Source organism: Panthera uncia, chromosome E1, assembly GCF_023721935.1.
Source record: "Panthera uncia isolate 11264 chromosome E1, Puncia_PCG_1.0, whole genome shotgun sequence".
NCBI lineage: Eukaryota > Metazoa > Chordata > Mammalia > Carnivora > Felidae > Panthera > Panthera uncia.
Window position 1 is genome coordinate 5,924,754 of NC_064814.1, and position 18,423 is coordinate 5,943,176.

At 47.9% G+C, this 18,423-nt stretch overlaps 2 protein-coding genes across 6 annotated transcripts in view; both read right to left on the reverse strand.

The window, feature by feature from the left end:
* ARMC7 (armadillo repeat containing 7) overlaps positions 1–16,269 on the reverse strand; it is a 19,703-nt gene extending 3,434 nt beyond the window's left edge. For 2 of the 5 annotated variants that reach the window (XM_049635776.1, XM_049635778.1), the window contains exons 1-2: positions 15,944–16,269; positions 15,706–15,849 (exon numbers count right to left, since the gene is read on the reverse strand). In XM_049635776.1, the coding sequence (XP_049491733.1) occupies positions 15,706–15,849; positions 15,944–16,034 (235 nt within the window). In that variant the 5' untranslated portion in view covers positions 16,035–16,269. The other 3 variants (XM_049635781.1, XM_049635779.1, XM_049635780.1) reach the window with 3 other exon arrangements.
* The window catches only part of NUP85 (nucleoporin 85), a 196,281-nt gene that overhangs the window by 95,783 nt on the left and 82,075 nt on the right, over positions 1–18,423 (reverse strand). The window lies entirely within an intron of this gene.

Genomic DNA, 18,423 nt, shown 5'->3' on the forward strand with positions numbered 1-18,423 from the left:
AAACGTTAAAAAAAAAAATTAAAAAAAAAAATTTTTGAGGGGGCGCCTGGGTGGCTCAGTCGGTTAAGCATCTGACTTGGGCTCAGGTCATGATCTCGCCGTCCGTGGGTTCGAGCCCCGCATCGGGCTCTGTGCTGACAGCTCAGAGCCTGGAGCCTGTTTCAGATTCTGTGTCTCCCTCTTTCTCTGACCCTCCCCTGTTCATGTTCTCTCTCTGTCTCAAAAATAAATAAAATGTTAAAAAAAAAAAAAATTAAAAAAAAAATTTTTTTTTAACATTTTATTTATTTTTGACAGAGAAACAGAGCATGAACAGGGGAAGGGCAGACAGAGAGGGAGACACAGATTCCAAAGTAGGCTCCAGGCTCTGAGCTGTCAGCACAGAGCCTGACATGGGGCTCTGGGCTTGAATCCACAAACCAGGAGATCTTGACCTGAAGTCAGATGCTTAACCAATGGAGTCACCCAGGTGCCCCTAGGGAAATGTCTTTAAAGGTTTTATCCAGTTACCCTCTAGGGACTTCTCACTGTATTTGGAATAAAATCTGAACTCCCCTTTGAGGTCTTCACAGCCCCGCACCATCTAGTCTGTCCTCTCTGTCCCTGTCACTCGCAACAGCCACGACCTCAGCCCATCCTTAGGGCCTCTGGGCCCCAGATTTTCACATGCTGCCTCCCTCATGCTGGGAATCAACACTTCACTGCTCCCTCACCAGTAAGGTTTCCCTGGAATACCCACTAGCCACTCCCCACCATGACCATGGCACTCGCCTCATCACTGCACGTCTTCTTTATACGCTTAGTACTCCCAGAAACCATCTTAGCAGGTTGGTTTTCTTGCTAACTGCCAAGCCCCACCAGAAGGTATGTGCCTTGAGGTCAAGTCCTTGGTGCTGGGCGCAAGAGGCGCTCCACAAATATTTGTTGCAGGGGTTGTAAAGCAGTGAGCCGGGGGAGGAGGGGTAAGGTGGGGGCAGGGGAGTAAGGGTGGAATGGCTGCGGGCTGGGGGATGGGACGGCTTCCTGAGGTGTTGCCCCCGCCAGACTTCTGCAGTGCTGGCATTCGAGCTGTGGCTCAAAGCACCCCCGAGGGAAGGAAGCAGCTTAGTGGCGCTCTCAGAGTCACAAGGTGAGGGAGACAAGGCACTCTGATGGGGAGCTCCCTCCCTATGGGACACTCAGAGGCCTGAGCATATCCTGGGGTCATCCTGTTGACTGCCTTCCGTACTTGCTGTCTGTCCCTGTCACTGGACACCGTAAGGCAAGGCCCTGCTTTCTGGTTTACTTCCGCAACCCAGGGACCTGCAATGGGGTACTCTCACCGGACACATGCTGGGAACATGACTGAACCCCATGAAGTGTTGCTATCACCCCTATTTCAGTGGAAGCTGAGCTGTTGAGTAACTTGCCCCGAGTCCCAGGGATGGAAACCCTATGCCACTCTCATGGCACAAGTAGAAATGCTCTGGCAGGCCTCTGGCTTCCCGGACTCACCTACACCACGTCTTCTGAACTACAAGCGGTGAACCAGCCTCCTACCCACACCATAGTCTAATGGACCGGGGGCAGAGGGTAGGATTTATCTCCACTGTAAAGTATGATAAGATGAATCCTGAGTCACTCTCAGCTAGTGAGTCACCATCACACACAGATGTGCCTGGGCGGGACACTGCCACCCAGGCTGGGGGATAATCAGATGGCACGTGCTGGACGGTGAAGGCAGGAGGAGGCCTCAGGACAGCTGGCCCAATCTGCTCCCTATCTGGAGACCTAGGAAGTCTCCAAGGGTGGATCCTGCGTGCCTGCCAGAGCTCACCACTGCCTGGGGCCTAACCACAGGCACTTCTCCAAGCCCCTCTGCCTTGCTGGCAGCGATCCTCAGAGGGGAGAACACGAAGGTCTGGAAAGAGAGGGGCTTCGGGGGAGCAAGAAGTCTCAACACGAGCACCCAAAATGGAGCCAGAGGACCCAGGAGAAGCCCAGGCCGTGGGTGCTTTGAGCTTTCCCTCCTGAGTCTACCTCTGTGACCCTGCCCTAAAGAACTAAGGAGGGCTGTAGGAAGAGGGTAACACAAAAAACTGGAAGCTTCCTAAACAACGCCCAACAATAGCAGGCTGGTTAGAAAAAGTTCAGTACGTCCATCTGATGGAAAATTATACAGTTCTTAAAAATCATGTTTTCAAAGAATATTTAATACGGGAAAATGCTTACAACATAAGGTTGAGGAGGAAAGAAAGTCATCAAACTGTATATACGATAAAAATGCAATAAAAAAAGCCCAATAAGATGTCACCTCTTCTGAGAGCCTTCTGTGACAGCCCTAACCAGCCCCCTCCCCACCTTCATTTCCTTCCTTCACACCTAGTTACTGGTCATCATGTTTACTGAAGGTTGCCCCACTAGACAACAAATCCCACAAGGGTGGGAACTTTGTCTTGTCCCATGCTGTCGCCTCAGGCTGGCATATAACACATGCTCAGTAAACAGATACATTAAAAAAAGACAAGCTGGAAACACAGCAAAATGCTAACAATACTTATTTCTGTGCAGCAGGATCAGGAGTCATTTTTATTTTATTTTCCAAGTTTTCCTCCATGAAAAAAAAATTTTTTTGTAACCAGGAAAAGGATTTAAAAAAAAAAGCTGAATTTCACCTAGAAAGTAAAAGCCAGGGCACGTGGGTGGTTCAGTCAGTTAACCATCTGACTCTTGATTTCGGCTCAAGTCATGAGCTCGTGTTTTGGGAGTTTGAGCCCCACGTTGAACTTGGGATCCTCTCTCTGCCCCTCCCCGACACGTGCTCTATCTCTCTCTGTAAAGAGAGCTTTCCTATTCTTCCTTTCTTTTTTTTTTTCAACGTTTTTTTATTTATTTTTGGGACAGAGAGAGACAGAGCATGAACGGGGGAGGGGCAGAGAGAGAGGGAGACACAGAATCGGAAACAGGCTCCAGGCTCCGAGCCATCGGCCCAGAGCCTGACGCGGGGCTTGAACTCACGGACCGCGAGATCGTGACCTGGCTGAAGTCGGAGGCTTAACCGACTGCGCCACCCAGGCGCCCCCCTATTCTTCCTTTCTAATCTTATATTCTAATAAACTTTTGCTTGCTGCTCAAAAAAAAAAAAAAAAAAAAAACCTCATCAAATGACACCATTTAAAAAAATTAATAGACTTAATATATAAAGTCTATTAATATATATTAAGTATTAAATTATATAATAATAGACTTAACATATAAAGAATATATATTACTGGGGCGCCTGGGTGGCTCAGCTGGTTGAGTGTCTTGATTTCAACTGACTGACTCTTGATTTCAGCTCAGGTTATGATCTCACAGTTCGTGGGACTGAGCCACACATCAGGCTATGTGCCGACAGTGCGGAGCCTGCTTTGGATTCTCTTTCTCCTTCTCTCCTCTGCCCCTCCCCGGCTTGAGCGTGCGTGTGTGTGTGTGTGTGTGTGTGTGTGTGTGTGTGTGTGTTATTCTTTCTCTCAAAATGAATAAACATAACAAAAAAGATTTAAAGTATATTACTATCAATGAAAGATGAACACAATGTAAAAAATGAACAGAGACTTGGATAACTCTGCACAATAGGGCCAGTGTAGGACACAGTGCTCATAGCTACTTCTCAGAGGCAGGATCAGATGCCTCCACACGCCTATCATGGCTAAAACAAAGCAGAACGACAATAGTAAGAGCTGGTGGGAGGTGGGAAACCTGGAATTCTCATACACAGGGGGTATGGGGGTCTCACACCGCATAATGAAGGTGGAAAAGTATGTGGCAGCTTCACAAGTTAAACATCCACCTACCCTAGGACTCAGCAATTTCACTTCTACGTAATTCTGAGAAAAAGGAGTACATACCTATACAAGAAAACTTGTGTACAAACTAACAGCTTTCTTCATAAAGGCTCTAAATTAGAAACAATTCAAATCTCCATCAACAGGTGAACAGATGAACAAATTGTGGCATATTCATACAAAGACATGAACTAAGGACACTGTAACAATCTGGATGGATATCAAAAACACTGAGTGAAAGAAACCAGACACAGGAGTACATCCTGTGTGATTGTACGCAGATTGAGTTCAAGAACAGGCAAAACAGGGGCACCTGGCTGGCTCAGTTGGTGGAGCATGTGACTCTTGATCTCAGGGTCGTAAGTTCCAGCCCCATGGTGGGTGTGGAGATCGCTTAAAAATAAAATCTTGGGGCACCTGGGTGGTTCAGTTGGTTAAGCATCCGACTTTGGCTCAGGTCATGATCTCATGGTTCGTGAGTTTGGGCCACATTGGGCTCTGTGCTGACAGCTCCGAGCCTGGAGCCTGCTTCGGATTCTGTCTCCCTCTCTCTCTGCCCCTTCCCTGTTCATGGTCTATCTCTTTCTGTCTCAAAAGTAAATAAGAATTAAAATAAATAAATAAAATATGGGGCACCTGGCTGGCTCAGTCGGTTAAGTGTCCAACTGTGGCTCAGGTCATGATCTCACAGTTCGTGGGTTCGAGCCCCGTGTCAGGCTCTGTGCTGACAGCTCAGAGCTTGGAGCCTGCTTCAGATTCTGTGTCTCCTTCTCTCTCTGTCCCTCCCCTATTCACCCTCTGTCTCTGTCTCAAGAATAAATAAACATTAGGGGTGCCTGGGTGGCGCAGTCGGTTAAGCCTCCGACTTCAGCCAGGTCACAATCTCGCGGTCCGTGAGTTCGAGCCCTGCGTCGGGCTCTGGGCCGATGGCTCGGAGCCTGGAGCCTGTTTCCGATTCTGTGTCTCCCTCTCTCTCTGCCCCTCCCCCGTTCATGCTCTGTCTCTCTCTGTCCCCCCAAAAAAAAAACAAACGTTGAAAGAATAAATAAACATTAAATAAATCAAATCAAATCAAATCAAATCAAATCAAATCAAGGAAGGGAGGGAGGGAGGGAGGGAGGGAGGAAGGAAGGACAGACGGACGGACGGACGGACGGACAGGTAAAACCCATGGGTTAGAATATTGGTTACCTGGGGAGGGGTGGAAGACACTAACTGGGAAAGGGACCTTTCTGGGGAGATGGAAACATTCTATGTCTTGATTTTAGTGGTTACATAGATATACATATACCTTAATGAATTTAATAATCCAATAAACTGCACTGGATGTTGTGTGGAAATGCTGAATCACTGTATCATACACCTGAAACTAATATTACACTGAATTTTAACTAACCAGAATTTAAAACCTTAAAAAAACAAGAAAAAGTTCAAGAAAAAAAATTCGTCAAACTGACACTTAAGATATGTGCACGTCACTGTATGTTGATGGTGCTGCCATTTAAACTGTGGTTACCAAACAAAAGGGAGACCAAGTTCTTTTTTTTTTTTTTTTAATTTTTTTTTTTCAATGTTTTTTATTTATTTTTGGGACAGAGAGAGGCAGAGCATGAACGGGGGAGGGTCAGAGAGAGAGGGAGACACAGAATCGGAAACAGGCTCCAGGCTCCGAGCCATCAGCCCAGAGCCTGACGCGGGGCTCGAACTCACGGACTGTGAGATCGTGACCTGGCTGAAGTCGGACGCTTAACCGACTGCGCCACCCAGGCGCCCCCCCTTTTTTTTTTTTTTTAATTTTTTTTTTTTTTTTCCAAGTTCTGACTGGCTGATGAAAGTGTTTCAGGCAAACCAGACAAGACAAAAAAAAGAATAAGAGGCAAAAGCAGGGCCCTTCTAGACATATGGAACCACAGAAACCCTCAGGAGAGGCAAAAGAGAAAAACCCCAAGTAAAACCAAAGATGAGAAAGCCGAAGGCTCAAAGAGGTCAGGTAGGGGACCTCAGGTCACACAGCAAGAAGGGCGCTGATGCTGCGACAGGAAGGTCTAAGGATTGTTCTGGGGAATGAAATGAGGTCATGCCCTAGGAGAGAGTGGCCCAAGACTTTATGCCCTCTGATGACTCAGACGCCTCAGGGCACTGGGCTGGATGCAGCCCATCCCAGATAAAAGTCTTCATCTGAGCCTATTTATTCTTGGGTTTTACTTTAGCATCTTGAAAACAGTTCTTTCTGAAATTTAAATGTGGAGAGGCAGAACAGTAAGTAGAGAAAGCTACCATTATGTGTAAAAAGGAGGGGAACAAGGTGACAGGTTTAGAGATGGAAGATAGGCTTCTCTGAAAATGCCTTGCACGTAGTTTTGACCTAAACTCATGAATGTTTCCCATAATAACAAACGTCAAATTACATCAAAAGAAGAAAAAACAAGGCTTTTCGTACTTCTGACCTATATTTCACTTCTGGAAATTTCCTCTACAGGCATACCCCATACAGGGGAGAAATGACATACAAATAAGGTGTTCCACTGCAGCACCATCTGTGAGGGCGAAGTGGAGACAACCTGAATGGCCACCCCTAAATGTGCCCCTGCCTCCGTTGCACAGAATAGCAGGCAGCATTCACAAAGAATGAGGCAGCTCCTTAGGGGCTGATACTGCAGGTGCACTGAGACAAGATGCTAAAAAAAAAAAAAAAAAAAAAAAAAAGAGAGAAAAGAAAGAAAAAGCAGAACATACATATCATATGCTGCCACAAGCGTAGAACTTGCAAAAAGGTGTAAGTGTAAATACACATATTTGTTCATAAATCCTGAAAATAATCTCTGGGAGGATATAAAAGAAACTAGTAAATGGCTGCTTCCAGAAGAGGCTACAGAAGGTGTTACTGTTGACGACATATCCTTTTGAATTCTGTACCATGTGAATCAATCATGTATTCACATAAATTATTAACACACACACACACCTTGCTTGGGTCCAGAACTAAGTGGAAGGGAAACTGGTCTCTGCAAGTCCAGGAGGGAGGGCAGAGACTGCCCTGGTCCAGCTAGTGTGGAAGGAAGCAGTGGGGTGAGAACACTGACGTCACCCCCTTTCTGTAAGGGGAATCCTGCCACAGACGGATGGCTGAGGAATTCCTTTTTTTTTTTTTAATGTTTATTCATTTTTGAGACCGAGAAAGAGAGCATGAGCTTGAAAGAGAACAGGGGAGGGGCAGAGAGAGAGGTGGACATGGGGCTCCACACTGACAGTAGACAGCCTGACATGGGGCTCAAACCCACGAACCATGAGATCATGACCCGAGCTGAAGTTGGGTGCTTACCTGACTGGCCACCCAGGCACCCCTTCCTTGTTTTTTGTTTTGTTTCATTTTATTTTACGTGAACTCTAAGCCCGTGAGGCTTGAACTCATGACCTCCGAGATCATGAGTTGAGTTGCATGCTCTACCTATTGAGGCAGAAGGTGCCCCGAGGAATTCCTTTTTAAGCAGAAAGTTGTATGACCCCAGGGGCCTACCTGACTCATCAGTGAGAGAAGGAGGTATAGTGAAGCCCCAGAATATGGAAGATGAAGCAAAGGTGGGCAGATCTAGTTAGATTCCTGGCACTGCCACTGAGGATCTAGGTGACCAGAGCAAGCAACTCAGTTTCTCTAAGCCTCAGTTTCTTCATCAGCAAAATGGCTCAAGATAATTCAAAGAATGTGATCAAGTACCACCACTGCCCCCGCCACCCAGCACGCAGTACATGTGGACCAAGCATGCACCTGTTTATAGCCCCAGAGGCTGGCACAGGGCCATACCTTCAACCCACATGTACAGAAAGAAATGACACATACAGGTAGAGTTTAACAATGAGAATGCACGTGCCCATGTAACCAGCACAAAGGTCAAGAAGGAAAATAGTCAGCAACCCAAAAGCCTCTGCATGTCCCTTCCTGATCCAATTCTCTCCCATCAGAGGTGAACACCTTCCTGACTTGTAATAGTTTAATAATTTCTAATTAACAAGCAGGAACTTTTAAATTTTTAATAAAAAATAATTTTACTATATATACCCCTGCTATACTAATACTGTAACTCACTTCCGCCTATTTTTGGATTTTACGGAAATATAGTTACACTGTATGTATTATGTGTGGAGCACCATTTGCTTAACGTCAGGTAAGATTACTACAGGTAGCTACAGATTGTTCATTTACCTTGCTAAGCGAGCAGTATGAATATCCCATAATGTCAGCATCCACTCTATTATTGACTGTTTCAAGTTTGGAACTGTTACAGATCATGCTGCTGGTGACATTTTTGCATGTGTCTGCATGTGCATGTACCCTAACCCTATGAATACAATTCTGGGTCATGGGGAGTGCCTGCCTTCAATTTTATTAAGTAGTATTTCCAGGGGGGCGCCTGGGTAGCTCACCTGGTTAAGTGTCTGATTCCTGGTTTCAGTTCAGGTCATGATCTCACGGTTTGTGGGATCGAGCCCCATGTCGGGCTTTGCACTAATGGAAGCCTGCTTGGAATTCTCTGTCTCCCTCTCTCTCTGCCCCTCTTCCATGTGTGTGCGCTGTCTCTCAAAGTAAGTAAGTATTAAAAAAACTTTTTCCCCAGAGATTGCTGAGGATTTATCTTTATCTACTGGTCTTTTTCTTTTCTTTTTTTTTATTTTTTAAATACTGGTCTTTTTCTGAGCACCACCACCATCTGGTGGCAACTACATGTATTGCAGGAAATAGAAACCGGGAAAGTAATTTAACATGAATTCTGGGAAGCCACTTACTTGAACCCCGTTTTATTTATTTTTATGTATTTTTTAAGTAGGCTCCATGTCCAGCGCTGAACTCAAGACGTGAGCTAAGATCAAGAGTCAGACTCTTAACCAATGCAGCCACTTAGGTGCTCCCCGGAACCCTGATTTAGTAACAAAACTGCCAAGTATTCTGTGATATCCTAAGATTCAACCAGTTTTCTTGGAGGCAGAGAATTATCTTCTGGCATCTCTCTCTCTTTTTTTTTTCTTGTAAGTTTTCTGGCACTTTTTTAAGTTTATTTATTTTGAGAGAGAGAGATACAGCGTGAGCGAGCACAAGAAGGGCAGAGAGAGAGAGAGAATCCCAAGCAGGCTCTGCACTGTGTGTGTGCAGCCCCACTCGGGGCTCGAACTCATGAACCATGAGATGATGACCTGAGTTGAAATCAAGAGTCAGATGCTTGCTCAACTGACTGAGTGGCCCAGGCGCTTTGTGTCTCCATACAGCATCTAGGCTGATGCAGTGGTGAACACACACTGCATCTAGAACGCATGAGACTCAGCCAATAGTGCTTTGGACAAACATTCCCAAATTAATGCCAAAGGCTTCATTTGGAGCAAGAGCTCCAAATTCTTTCATTCATTTGAGTATTTACTGAGATCCAGGCTTTTTATCTGACTCTCTGTAATTCACCCACTCCCACCTCCCATCCCAAACAAGGGCAGCTCTGGCCCGAACCACTGCTGTCTCCCAGTGGCAGCTCCTCTTAGTGGGCGATCAAGCAAGGCCCCGGGCTGTGCACGGAGAGCGTGGAAATGGCAAGGTGCAGTGGAAACAAAGAACAAAGGAAGACGATGCTCTGTAGTTTCAGCATTGGGTCTGCCAGCTGGGTCCCCTGGGCATGGAATTTGGATCCAGGGAGACTGGGTAAATTCCTGGCTCCAGTCATCACTAACAGTGTGAGCCCCAGGCAATGGACCTAACCTCACTGAAGAGCTGTTTCCTCATACATAAAGAGGGCTGAGTCCTACCTGCCTTGCGGCTGGTGACACATTCAGAGACCTTGCAGGCGGTGCTGGTACAAGGTGGGCATGTGCTGGCAAGTAGTGGGCACACCGTGGGCAGACAGTAGGCATCCAGAAAGGCAGCTTTTATCCTAACAGCTCCCAACCAGAGCCCTTCACCCTGAGGGGAAAAAGGCAGCCAGGACTACAACCAAAAGGTAAAACAGTTCTACAGTTGTTCTAAACGGGCAAATCCACAAAAGAAAAGGCCAAGAAAGGGGAAGGTACAGAGACTCAAAAATCCCTGCGGGCTACAGGCAACCACCGGAACCAGATTCTTCTTTAAGGCTGTAGTCATCCTCCCCAGGGTATTTCACAGGTCACAGGAAGATGGCCTCCCGGCAAGTCAATGGTCGGGGACCCCAACTCGCCACAGTGCAGCTTTCAGACCTGCCACCACAGCCCACCAAAACAACTGCAGCTGAACCAAAGTGCTGGCGGTCAGGCCCTCAGCCCCCAGGGGGGGCAGAGCCACTTGCCAGGAGGTCTCATCTCAGCGCTGAGCGCATCAGCACCACCCCAGAAGCATGCCTGCCACTGTGGTGGGCTGCAAGGGCAGGCGGAAGGAAGCCTGCATTCGGACCCTGCCCTGCCATGAACCAGCCGAGGGGCAGTGCTCTCTCCACGCCTGGTTCCTCATCAGTAACATGAAGGGTGTGGAGGAAGTGCCTTTCAACCTTCCACAGACCCAGGAACTGGGAACTCCTCTGCCCTCTTCTAGAATCTGACAGCCTTGGTTTCTGTCCCAGGCTGGCACTCTTTAAACCTTGGGCCAACCCACTGATCCTTCCTAAGCCTCAGACTCCTTATGGAAAATGGAAGTTATGAGCGCCACTTTCAGTGTCTCAGGGTCAGAGGCGACAAAGCACAGAAGGCAGCGCCTGGCACACAGAGGGTGCTCCCTGAGTGCCAGCTACCACTCCACGTCCTCCGAAGTGCGAGAGCACCAGCTCTGTAGCTAGGGGGGCCTGGGTACAGCGCCAACACATGCATTAGGGCCAGGCGCCCTTTGCCTAATGCTGCCCAGACACTCGCTGGGAGGCCAACGATCAACTTTCATTATTTTTTCTATTATTCAGTGTTTTTCCAGAAGGAAAGAACCCCTGAGGCAGACAAGTGGTTCCCCTCGTGAAGGACAGCATGCCATCCCACCTCCTCTTTGGGAGATGAGGGAACTGTTTATCCTCAGAGGGGGCCCTGGACACCAGGCCCTTGGGGTGGAGGCCTAGGGGATCCCGCAGCTGCAGACACTTGATCTCATTTGATTCTCTCAACAACTCTGTGAGGCAGGTACTGGTGCCGCCCCACCTGACATGATGAGAGAAGGCAAATCACAGGCCAGGAGTTAAGCGGGAGAGCCAGGACTTGAACCCAGGCCTGCCTGACCCCAAAGCCCAGCTCTTACCAAACTCACTACACTCCTTGCCAACCAACGGACACTGGTTTTGGTTCTGTGGGCCACAGGCAATCTAACCCACCTCTTCTCTCTGCCAGTTATTCCAGAGCCAACCCCACTCAGGGCTGCAGCAACAAGTCATGGTTAGTGCTCTGCACCTTCTGGGCCCTTCCCTCCCCTTCCCCAGAGATAGGCAAAGCTGGGCTCTGTCCTCGTGGAGATCACAATCTCAGGCCTGCCACAAGACACGAAAGACTCAAAGCTACAAAGCACAGCACAGAGCCTGTTAGTGGAATAAGCACCCGACAGCTGGCCATTTAGGGCCAGCGACATTAAGAGAAAAGGAAATGACAGCAATAGCAAAACGTGCACCTAAGTACGACGGGGACTCTCTGTCACGCACAATAAATACAAGAGAAATCTACTCTGCCGATAACCCCATGGAGGGATTCAAGGCTGGGAAAGCTACTATTCTGGGGATTAGGGATCTTGCGCTGGTGGGAAGGAGAGGAAGAGAAAATAAGGAGGAAAAGTGGCAGGGAAAAGCTTGGTGATAATGATACTAACAGAGTAACCAGCTAGACAAAGTACCTTCACGGAGACAGACACACGCACCGTGCGTCTGTTCCCCCCGACAGTCCTGCAGAGTAAGGCAAACACAGGTGAGGGAATGAGTCTCAAAGAAGGGACAGATGGAACTCAGCCACAAGAATCAGCTAGGAAGTGGAACAGCTGGGACTGGGGATTCCAGGTCCAGGGCTTGATCACCCACTCTGGGAAGCTGCCCAGGAGAGCAAGAATCCAGGCCAGGCCCAGCACACCAGGGGCTCAGAGAGCTCCTGCCTTGGGAAAGTTACTTCCTGATCCTGCAAAAACTTTTTTTGGTTGACTGCTCCTTTCATGCAAGTTTTCTCCAGTCAAAAGCTTGAGCTGGAGGAGCTCTACTGCTCCCAGGTGGAGGTGTAGCCACATGCTCCGCAGGGGCCACTGTCACCATTCTGATGGCAGAAGCTGTGGAGCAGAGGGAGGGGCTGGAGGACGTACACAGAAGAAAATCTTAAAGTGACCGATTGTTTAGAATATTTACTTAGCATAATAATCTTCCAGAGGGACAGAGACACGAGCTGGCACCACTCGTACACCTGGGCAACTGGGGCTCCTGGCCCTGCTTCAGAGGGCCTCACTCTTAAGAGCCTTCTCCACAGGTTGAAGAGTCCAGGGAGTCCACCCAGAGCCCATCCTCCTCTGCCCCATACCTGGAGCTCTAGGCCCTGAACCTGCTCCCACAACTGTATGGGCCTCTTTCCTGGATCCTGACTCCCAGGGGGTTGGACTCGACTGATGGTGTGCGCAACCCCTGTTGTGTGGACACTCCTAAGTCCGAAGGAGTGGCCACAGAGCAGGTATGGACAGAGCCAGGATGTCCACACATAAGGATGTGAGACCTACTGTGGTGACAAGAGGAGGGACGACCCCCATTTGTACTCTGGCCCCAGGTACCCCAAATAGAAGGGGCCAACCTGGATGGTCTTTCAAAATTTTAAATCACACCTCCCAATGATGTATTCAGCGCAAAAAAAAAAAAAGTGTTAGTTAATTCTATCAAGGCCTACAGCCTAACTTCTAGGCTACAGAAGATAAAGGGGAAAGAGGAACAAACTAAATGACACCAGAAAGAGGCAAGCAGACAATTAGAAAGGTGGGAAATTCTGCAGAACTGGTCTGGATCCTTTAATATTTAGTGTTACAAAAGAAGACTCTACTAATGATTAAAAGAGATAACTTATTTTTTAATTTTTTATTTATTATTTTTTAAAGATTTTATTTTTTAAGTAATCCCTACACCCAAACTCACAACTCCAAGATCAAGAGTTCGATGCTCCACTGACTGAGCCAGCCAGGCTCCCCAAAAAGAGACAATTTATGTAGTGACTTCCTTCCAAAGAGTACATGGAAAGAGGAGAAAAAAAGAGTAACTTTACAGTGGAGGAACTTGACCAACACCACCTCAGCCAGGTGATCAAAGCCGTCACCCACAGTGAGAAGTCATGCTGAGAGCACGGCCCCGTGACATGGTGCGATGTGATGAAAATGGCACTTAACCTCTGTGGCTGTCCTTCCCCAAACCCATAACCCAGTCTAATCAAGAAAAAGGCATCAGACAAATCCCAGTTAAGGCAGAGTTTACAAAATACCTGACTGGCAATCCTTGAAACCATCAATGCCATCAAAAAAAAAAAGGGTGTGTCTAAGAGACTGGCAAGTCCAAAGGAGCCTAAGATGTGACAACTAAAAGTAATATAGTATCCTGGATGGGATCCTGGAACAGTAAAAGGCTATTACGCAAACACTAAGGAAATGTGAATAGTGTGGACTTTAGTTAATAATGTATCAATACTGGGTTTATTAATTGCAACAAATGTACCATACTAATGTAGGATGTTAATAATAGAGAAGCTGGATGTGGCATATATGGGAACTCTCTGTATTATTTTTGCAATTTTTCTAAAACTGTTGTAAAATACAAAGTTCATGGGGCATCTAGCTGGCTCATAGACGGAGCATGCAACTCTTGATCTCAGAGTCATGAGTTCAAACCCTTCACTGGGCATAGAGCTTACTTAAAAAAATAAATAAATAAATAAAAATAAATTTTTTTTTTTTTTTTTTTTTTTTTTTTGGGGGGGCTGTGTTGTGCAGTCGGTTAAGCAGCCAACTTTGGCTCAGGTCACGATCTCACAGCTTGTGGGTTCAAGCCCCACAGTGGGCTCTGTGCTGACAGCTCGTAGCCTGCAGCCTGCTATGGATTCTGTGTTTCCCTCTCTCTCTGCCTCTCCCCTGCTCATGCTCTGTCTCTCTCTCTCTCTCAAAAAATGAATAAACATTTAAAAAATTAAAGAAAACACAAAGTTCATTTAAAAAGAGAGAAAGACAGAAAGAGAGAAAGAGAGAGCTAAGGAATATCACAACCAGATTAAATGCATGAATTCTGGATTGGTTCCTGGTTTATACAAACCAACAGGAAAATGTCCTTTTGGGAACTATTAGAAAAATTTGCATAAGTAGGTATTAAGTGATAATGGATTTATTATAAAATGTTTTTTTCTCGGGGCGCCTGGGTGGCTCAGTTGGTTAACCATCTGATTCCTGATTTCAGCTCAGGTCATGATCTCACGATTCGTGAGACCAAGCCCCACATGGGGCTCTGCACTGACAGCTCGGAGCCTGCTTGTGATATTCTCTCTCTCTCTCTCTCTCTCTCTCTCTCTCTGCCCCTCCCCAACTGGCAGGCGTGTGGGTTTTCTCTCTCTTTCAAAATAAATAAATAAACCTAATAAATAAATAAAAGGTTTCTTTCTCTATGTAAATAAGATTCTTTTGGCTGTGTAGAAAGACGTTATTTTTTAAGATGCATATTGAAAAATGAACATTTGTCCTCAGCATAAATCCAAACTCTTTCCCATGGCCTAGATCTAAGTCCCTATAAATTCTGGTGCCGTCCACCTCTGTAACCCATTTTGTACCAATCTGCTTCATTCACCATAGCCTGCCACATCAGCCTTCTTTCTGGCTCCTCCTGCTTTAGGGTTCCTGACCATGCTGGGCCTCTTTCTACACTGACTTCCCATGATGGCAGAAATGAAGCAGCTCCCACCTATGCTCTCCATCATCACCCTGTTCACTTCTTTCAGAGCCTCAGCTTTTTTGTTTGTTTGCTCACCATCTGTCTCCCCCTACTAGAATGTAAGTTCCTTGAGGGCAAAGACCTTTCCCCAACTTGTTCCCCATATCTCCAGCATTTAGAACAGCAGGGGCCCCTGGGTGGCTCAGGCGGCTAAGCATCTGACTCTTGATTTCAACTCAGGTCATGATCTTATGGATCCTGAGATCAAGTCCCACATCGGGCTCTGCACTGACAGTGCGGAACCTGCTTAGGATTCTCTCTCCCCCGACTCTGTCCCGCCCCTTCTCCCTCTCTCAAAATAAACTTAAAGAAAAAAACAAAACAAGAACAGTAACTTCCTCACACAGTACATGCCCAATAAGTATATCCACTGAATAATTCATAGGTTTTAGACCATAACAACTACAGAAGCCATAGCCATTCCAAATCACCTCTACGTCTCCTGATATTAATACATTAAGACACAGATGTTTATGGGGCACCTGGGTGGCTCAGCTGTTTAAGCATCCAACTTCTGCTAGAGTCATGATCTCTTGGTTCCTGAGTTCGAGCCCCGCGACAGGCTCTGTGCTGACAGCCTGGAGCCTGCCTCGGATTCTGTGTCTCCCTCTCTCTTCCTCTCCCCCATGTGCACGCTTTCTCTCTTAAAAATAAACATTAAAAAAATTTTTTTTTCTAATAGAGATGTTTAAAAACGGCATTCTATAAACGTTTTTCCCTTCAAGTGGCTTCAATCCATTCCCTCAATTATTATCTCATCTCTAAGTGGGAGGGAAAGCACGCATGCAGAGGAAGTCCTGGGCATTAGTTGCGGACCTGACTCAAGCTAGCTGTGACCCGGGACAATGTGTTAACCGAGGAGGTGGCACAGACATCGCTGGTACAGACAATGAGACGACCTGCCTTCTCAGCAGAGGGACTGCTTAAAAGATTCCTTTCCCAATAACTCACTTATCTCACCAAGTCAAATCAGGCATCTGGGAGATCTGCCCCATCCTTACCAATAGCAAACTCCACCAGGTTTTCATTCTCCTCCGACAGCGAATCGAGGAATAAATCAAGGACCTGCAGCTGCCGCAGATACTGGTAGTTACTGGGGTCATAGGCGAAGTTGGCGAGGTTGGCCAGTACTTGCTCCTTGGCGTCTGCGGTAGAAAAGCGGCATTGGGGCCAGGTTCGGAACGGCTGTGGCGGCCGGACCACTGCCCCGTCTTCTGCCCCCCACCCTGCCCTTCTCACCTTGGCTCTCCGTCTCTTGGAATTCCGTGACCAGTGCCTGCAGGTATCCCAGGCGCCCGACGTGGGGGTCAACCTTCGGCTTCTGGGCCATGGTCAGGGGGGCAGAGGGGGACCGGGGAAGGACAGGAGAGTGGGAGGTGAGGACGGAAATAGGTTCCTTTCCTGGCCTCAGGTTCTGCCGAAGTTGTAATGTGGGGCCTCAGGACCTTGTAAAAACTGGGCGTGAAAACCTAAATTTGGACGCAGGAGACGAGGACGAGGGACTAGCAACACCCAGAGCCTAGCTTCCGAGCTTGGTTTTCTGCTCGATTCCAGGTTTCCGGCGGAAGCCTCACTTAGCCCCACCCCAGAGGGCGGAAGGGGCGGACCTAGGCAAACAAGGGGTCGGATCGTTCCTGCGTTCGGCGCGCGTGAGCGGCGCGTTCTGTGCCTTGAGCCCCTGGCTGGAGGCGACGCGCGACCGGAAGGGTGGTGAAGGGTCGAGGTTGCATCGAGGGGTGTCTCTAAGGGCCCTTGGGAACCCAGAGGAGTCGGAGGGCGCCCATGTGGGGGGAACGTTGAAGCAGAAGGACCTCAAAACCCCCTTTGCACTTGATGAGGGGCGCACCCCAACCTCCCAGACCAAGGGACGACTCTGGAATGAGGGCGTCAGTTCCTTGCACCCCAACATGCGTCTTTTGACCATGGTGCCTGTAGTCAGCCCCTGCCCTATGCACATCCCTTGGGACAGGAGTTATGACTAGAATCTGGGTTCTTGGGTACCCTAGCGGCTCTACTTAGGACAGTGGCCCCAAGACCCCTCATCAAGCCCTTCAACTTCTGTGGGGAGCTGATACAACCTGGGGAAGTACATCTCATCCCAAGGTGGCCAGGGGCTTCTCTGCCTCTGGCTGGACAGAGTGGCAAAGTCCTGGGCGCTAAGGGGCGCAGAGCTTAGGGACAGGATGTACGTGAGCTCTACTCTCCACTGGTCAGGAACTGCTCCAGACCCTCTCTAGAGAATTCCCAGGAAAACAGCTAAGTGTGGATTCTGGAATCAGATGGGCCGCCTTCCTTCATTTCTCCCTTCCTCATTTGTCTCCTCCGAGAGACTCAGGGGCTTTCCTCCTTGGGGAACAATTCTCAGTCCTTGGTTTTGTGCTGAGGGCAGCACCAAGACTTACTCTTCTCTGCCCAGCTCTGGCACGGAGTAAATGCTCAATATTTGTGGAAAGCATTCTGCCCAGAGATTATTGCCACTCTTAGCTGGGGGCAGATGAGGTTGAATTTCCCTCTGCTGAATGTTCACTGGTATTTTTTTTCCTTAAAAGAAATCTGTTTCTAGGAAGTGGGCCTAATAGGGGTTGCACACTTCAAAGCCTGGTGGCTACTAGCACCAAAAGCATCCATCTTCCCACCAGTCCCAACTCTCTCCTTTTCCACTCAGTTAAGATGGAGGAGACAGGACCTGGTAAAATGTGTCCAAGCATTTCCCCTTCGGTCCACAGGCTGTAGATGGTGGCCAAGCACAGGACTGGGTGAGGAGCAGGAAGGCAATGGGGGTCTTCAGGATCAGATTTTTCAAACAAGAAGAGACTCTGATTCATCCAGTTCATCCAGGCCAACCTCCTCCTTTTTTTTTTTTTTTAATTTTTTTTTAACGTTTATTTATTTATTTTTTTTGAGACAGAGAGAGACAGAGCATGAATGGGGGAGGGTCAGAGAGAGGGAGGCACAGAATCTGAAATAGGCTCCAGGCTGAGCTGTCAGCACAGAGCCCGACGCGGGGCTCGAACTCATGGACTGCAAAATCATGACCTGAGCCGAAGTCGGCCGCTTAACTGACTGAGCCACCCAGGCGCCCCCTCCTTTTTTTAAGGCCCAGTGATGGTGCCCAAAATTACACAGCAAATTATGACAGCCCACAGCCCTTCGCTTCACCTCTGCACTACTTTCCTTGACCATAAGGGGGCACTCATGGCAGGGTCCTGGAAAAAACTGAACATCCCCAAGGATGCTTACTCACGCCAGCTGGGCAGGAAAAGAAGGAAGGCTGAAGTCAGGTCACGAAAATAAAATTTATTTTCCCGATAAGGCTTTCTTGTTGGAGCCTGGTTGAGCCTGAATCAACAAACAAGGACTTGGGTCAGAGCGGACCCCTGCTGAGCAGGGAGAACTGAAGGGGGAGGGGCAGGACTTACGCCTGTTTTCCGGTTTCATTAGTTCACCAGGTTTATAACCTGCGGCAGGAACATTTTTGTGTGTAATTCAAACAAACTCTTTTTCCATTGCCTCAGTTGGTATCCTGCTGGGACAAGTTTGGGCTGATGACAGCTAGCCCCCAAGTGATGACCACGGTACCAGCAAAAAGAGTATGCATGTGGGGAGCACTGACCTCCATGTCACAGGCACAGGCCAACAGGGAGCAGGGTGGACACCTGTGACACAGTAAAGAGAGCAGGACAGGAGGGAGGAGTAAAAGGGCTTCTGTTGCAAAAGCA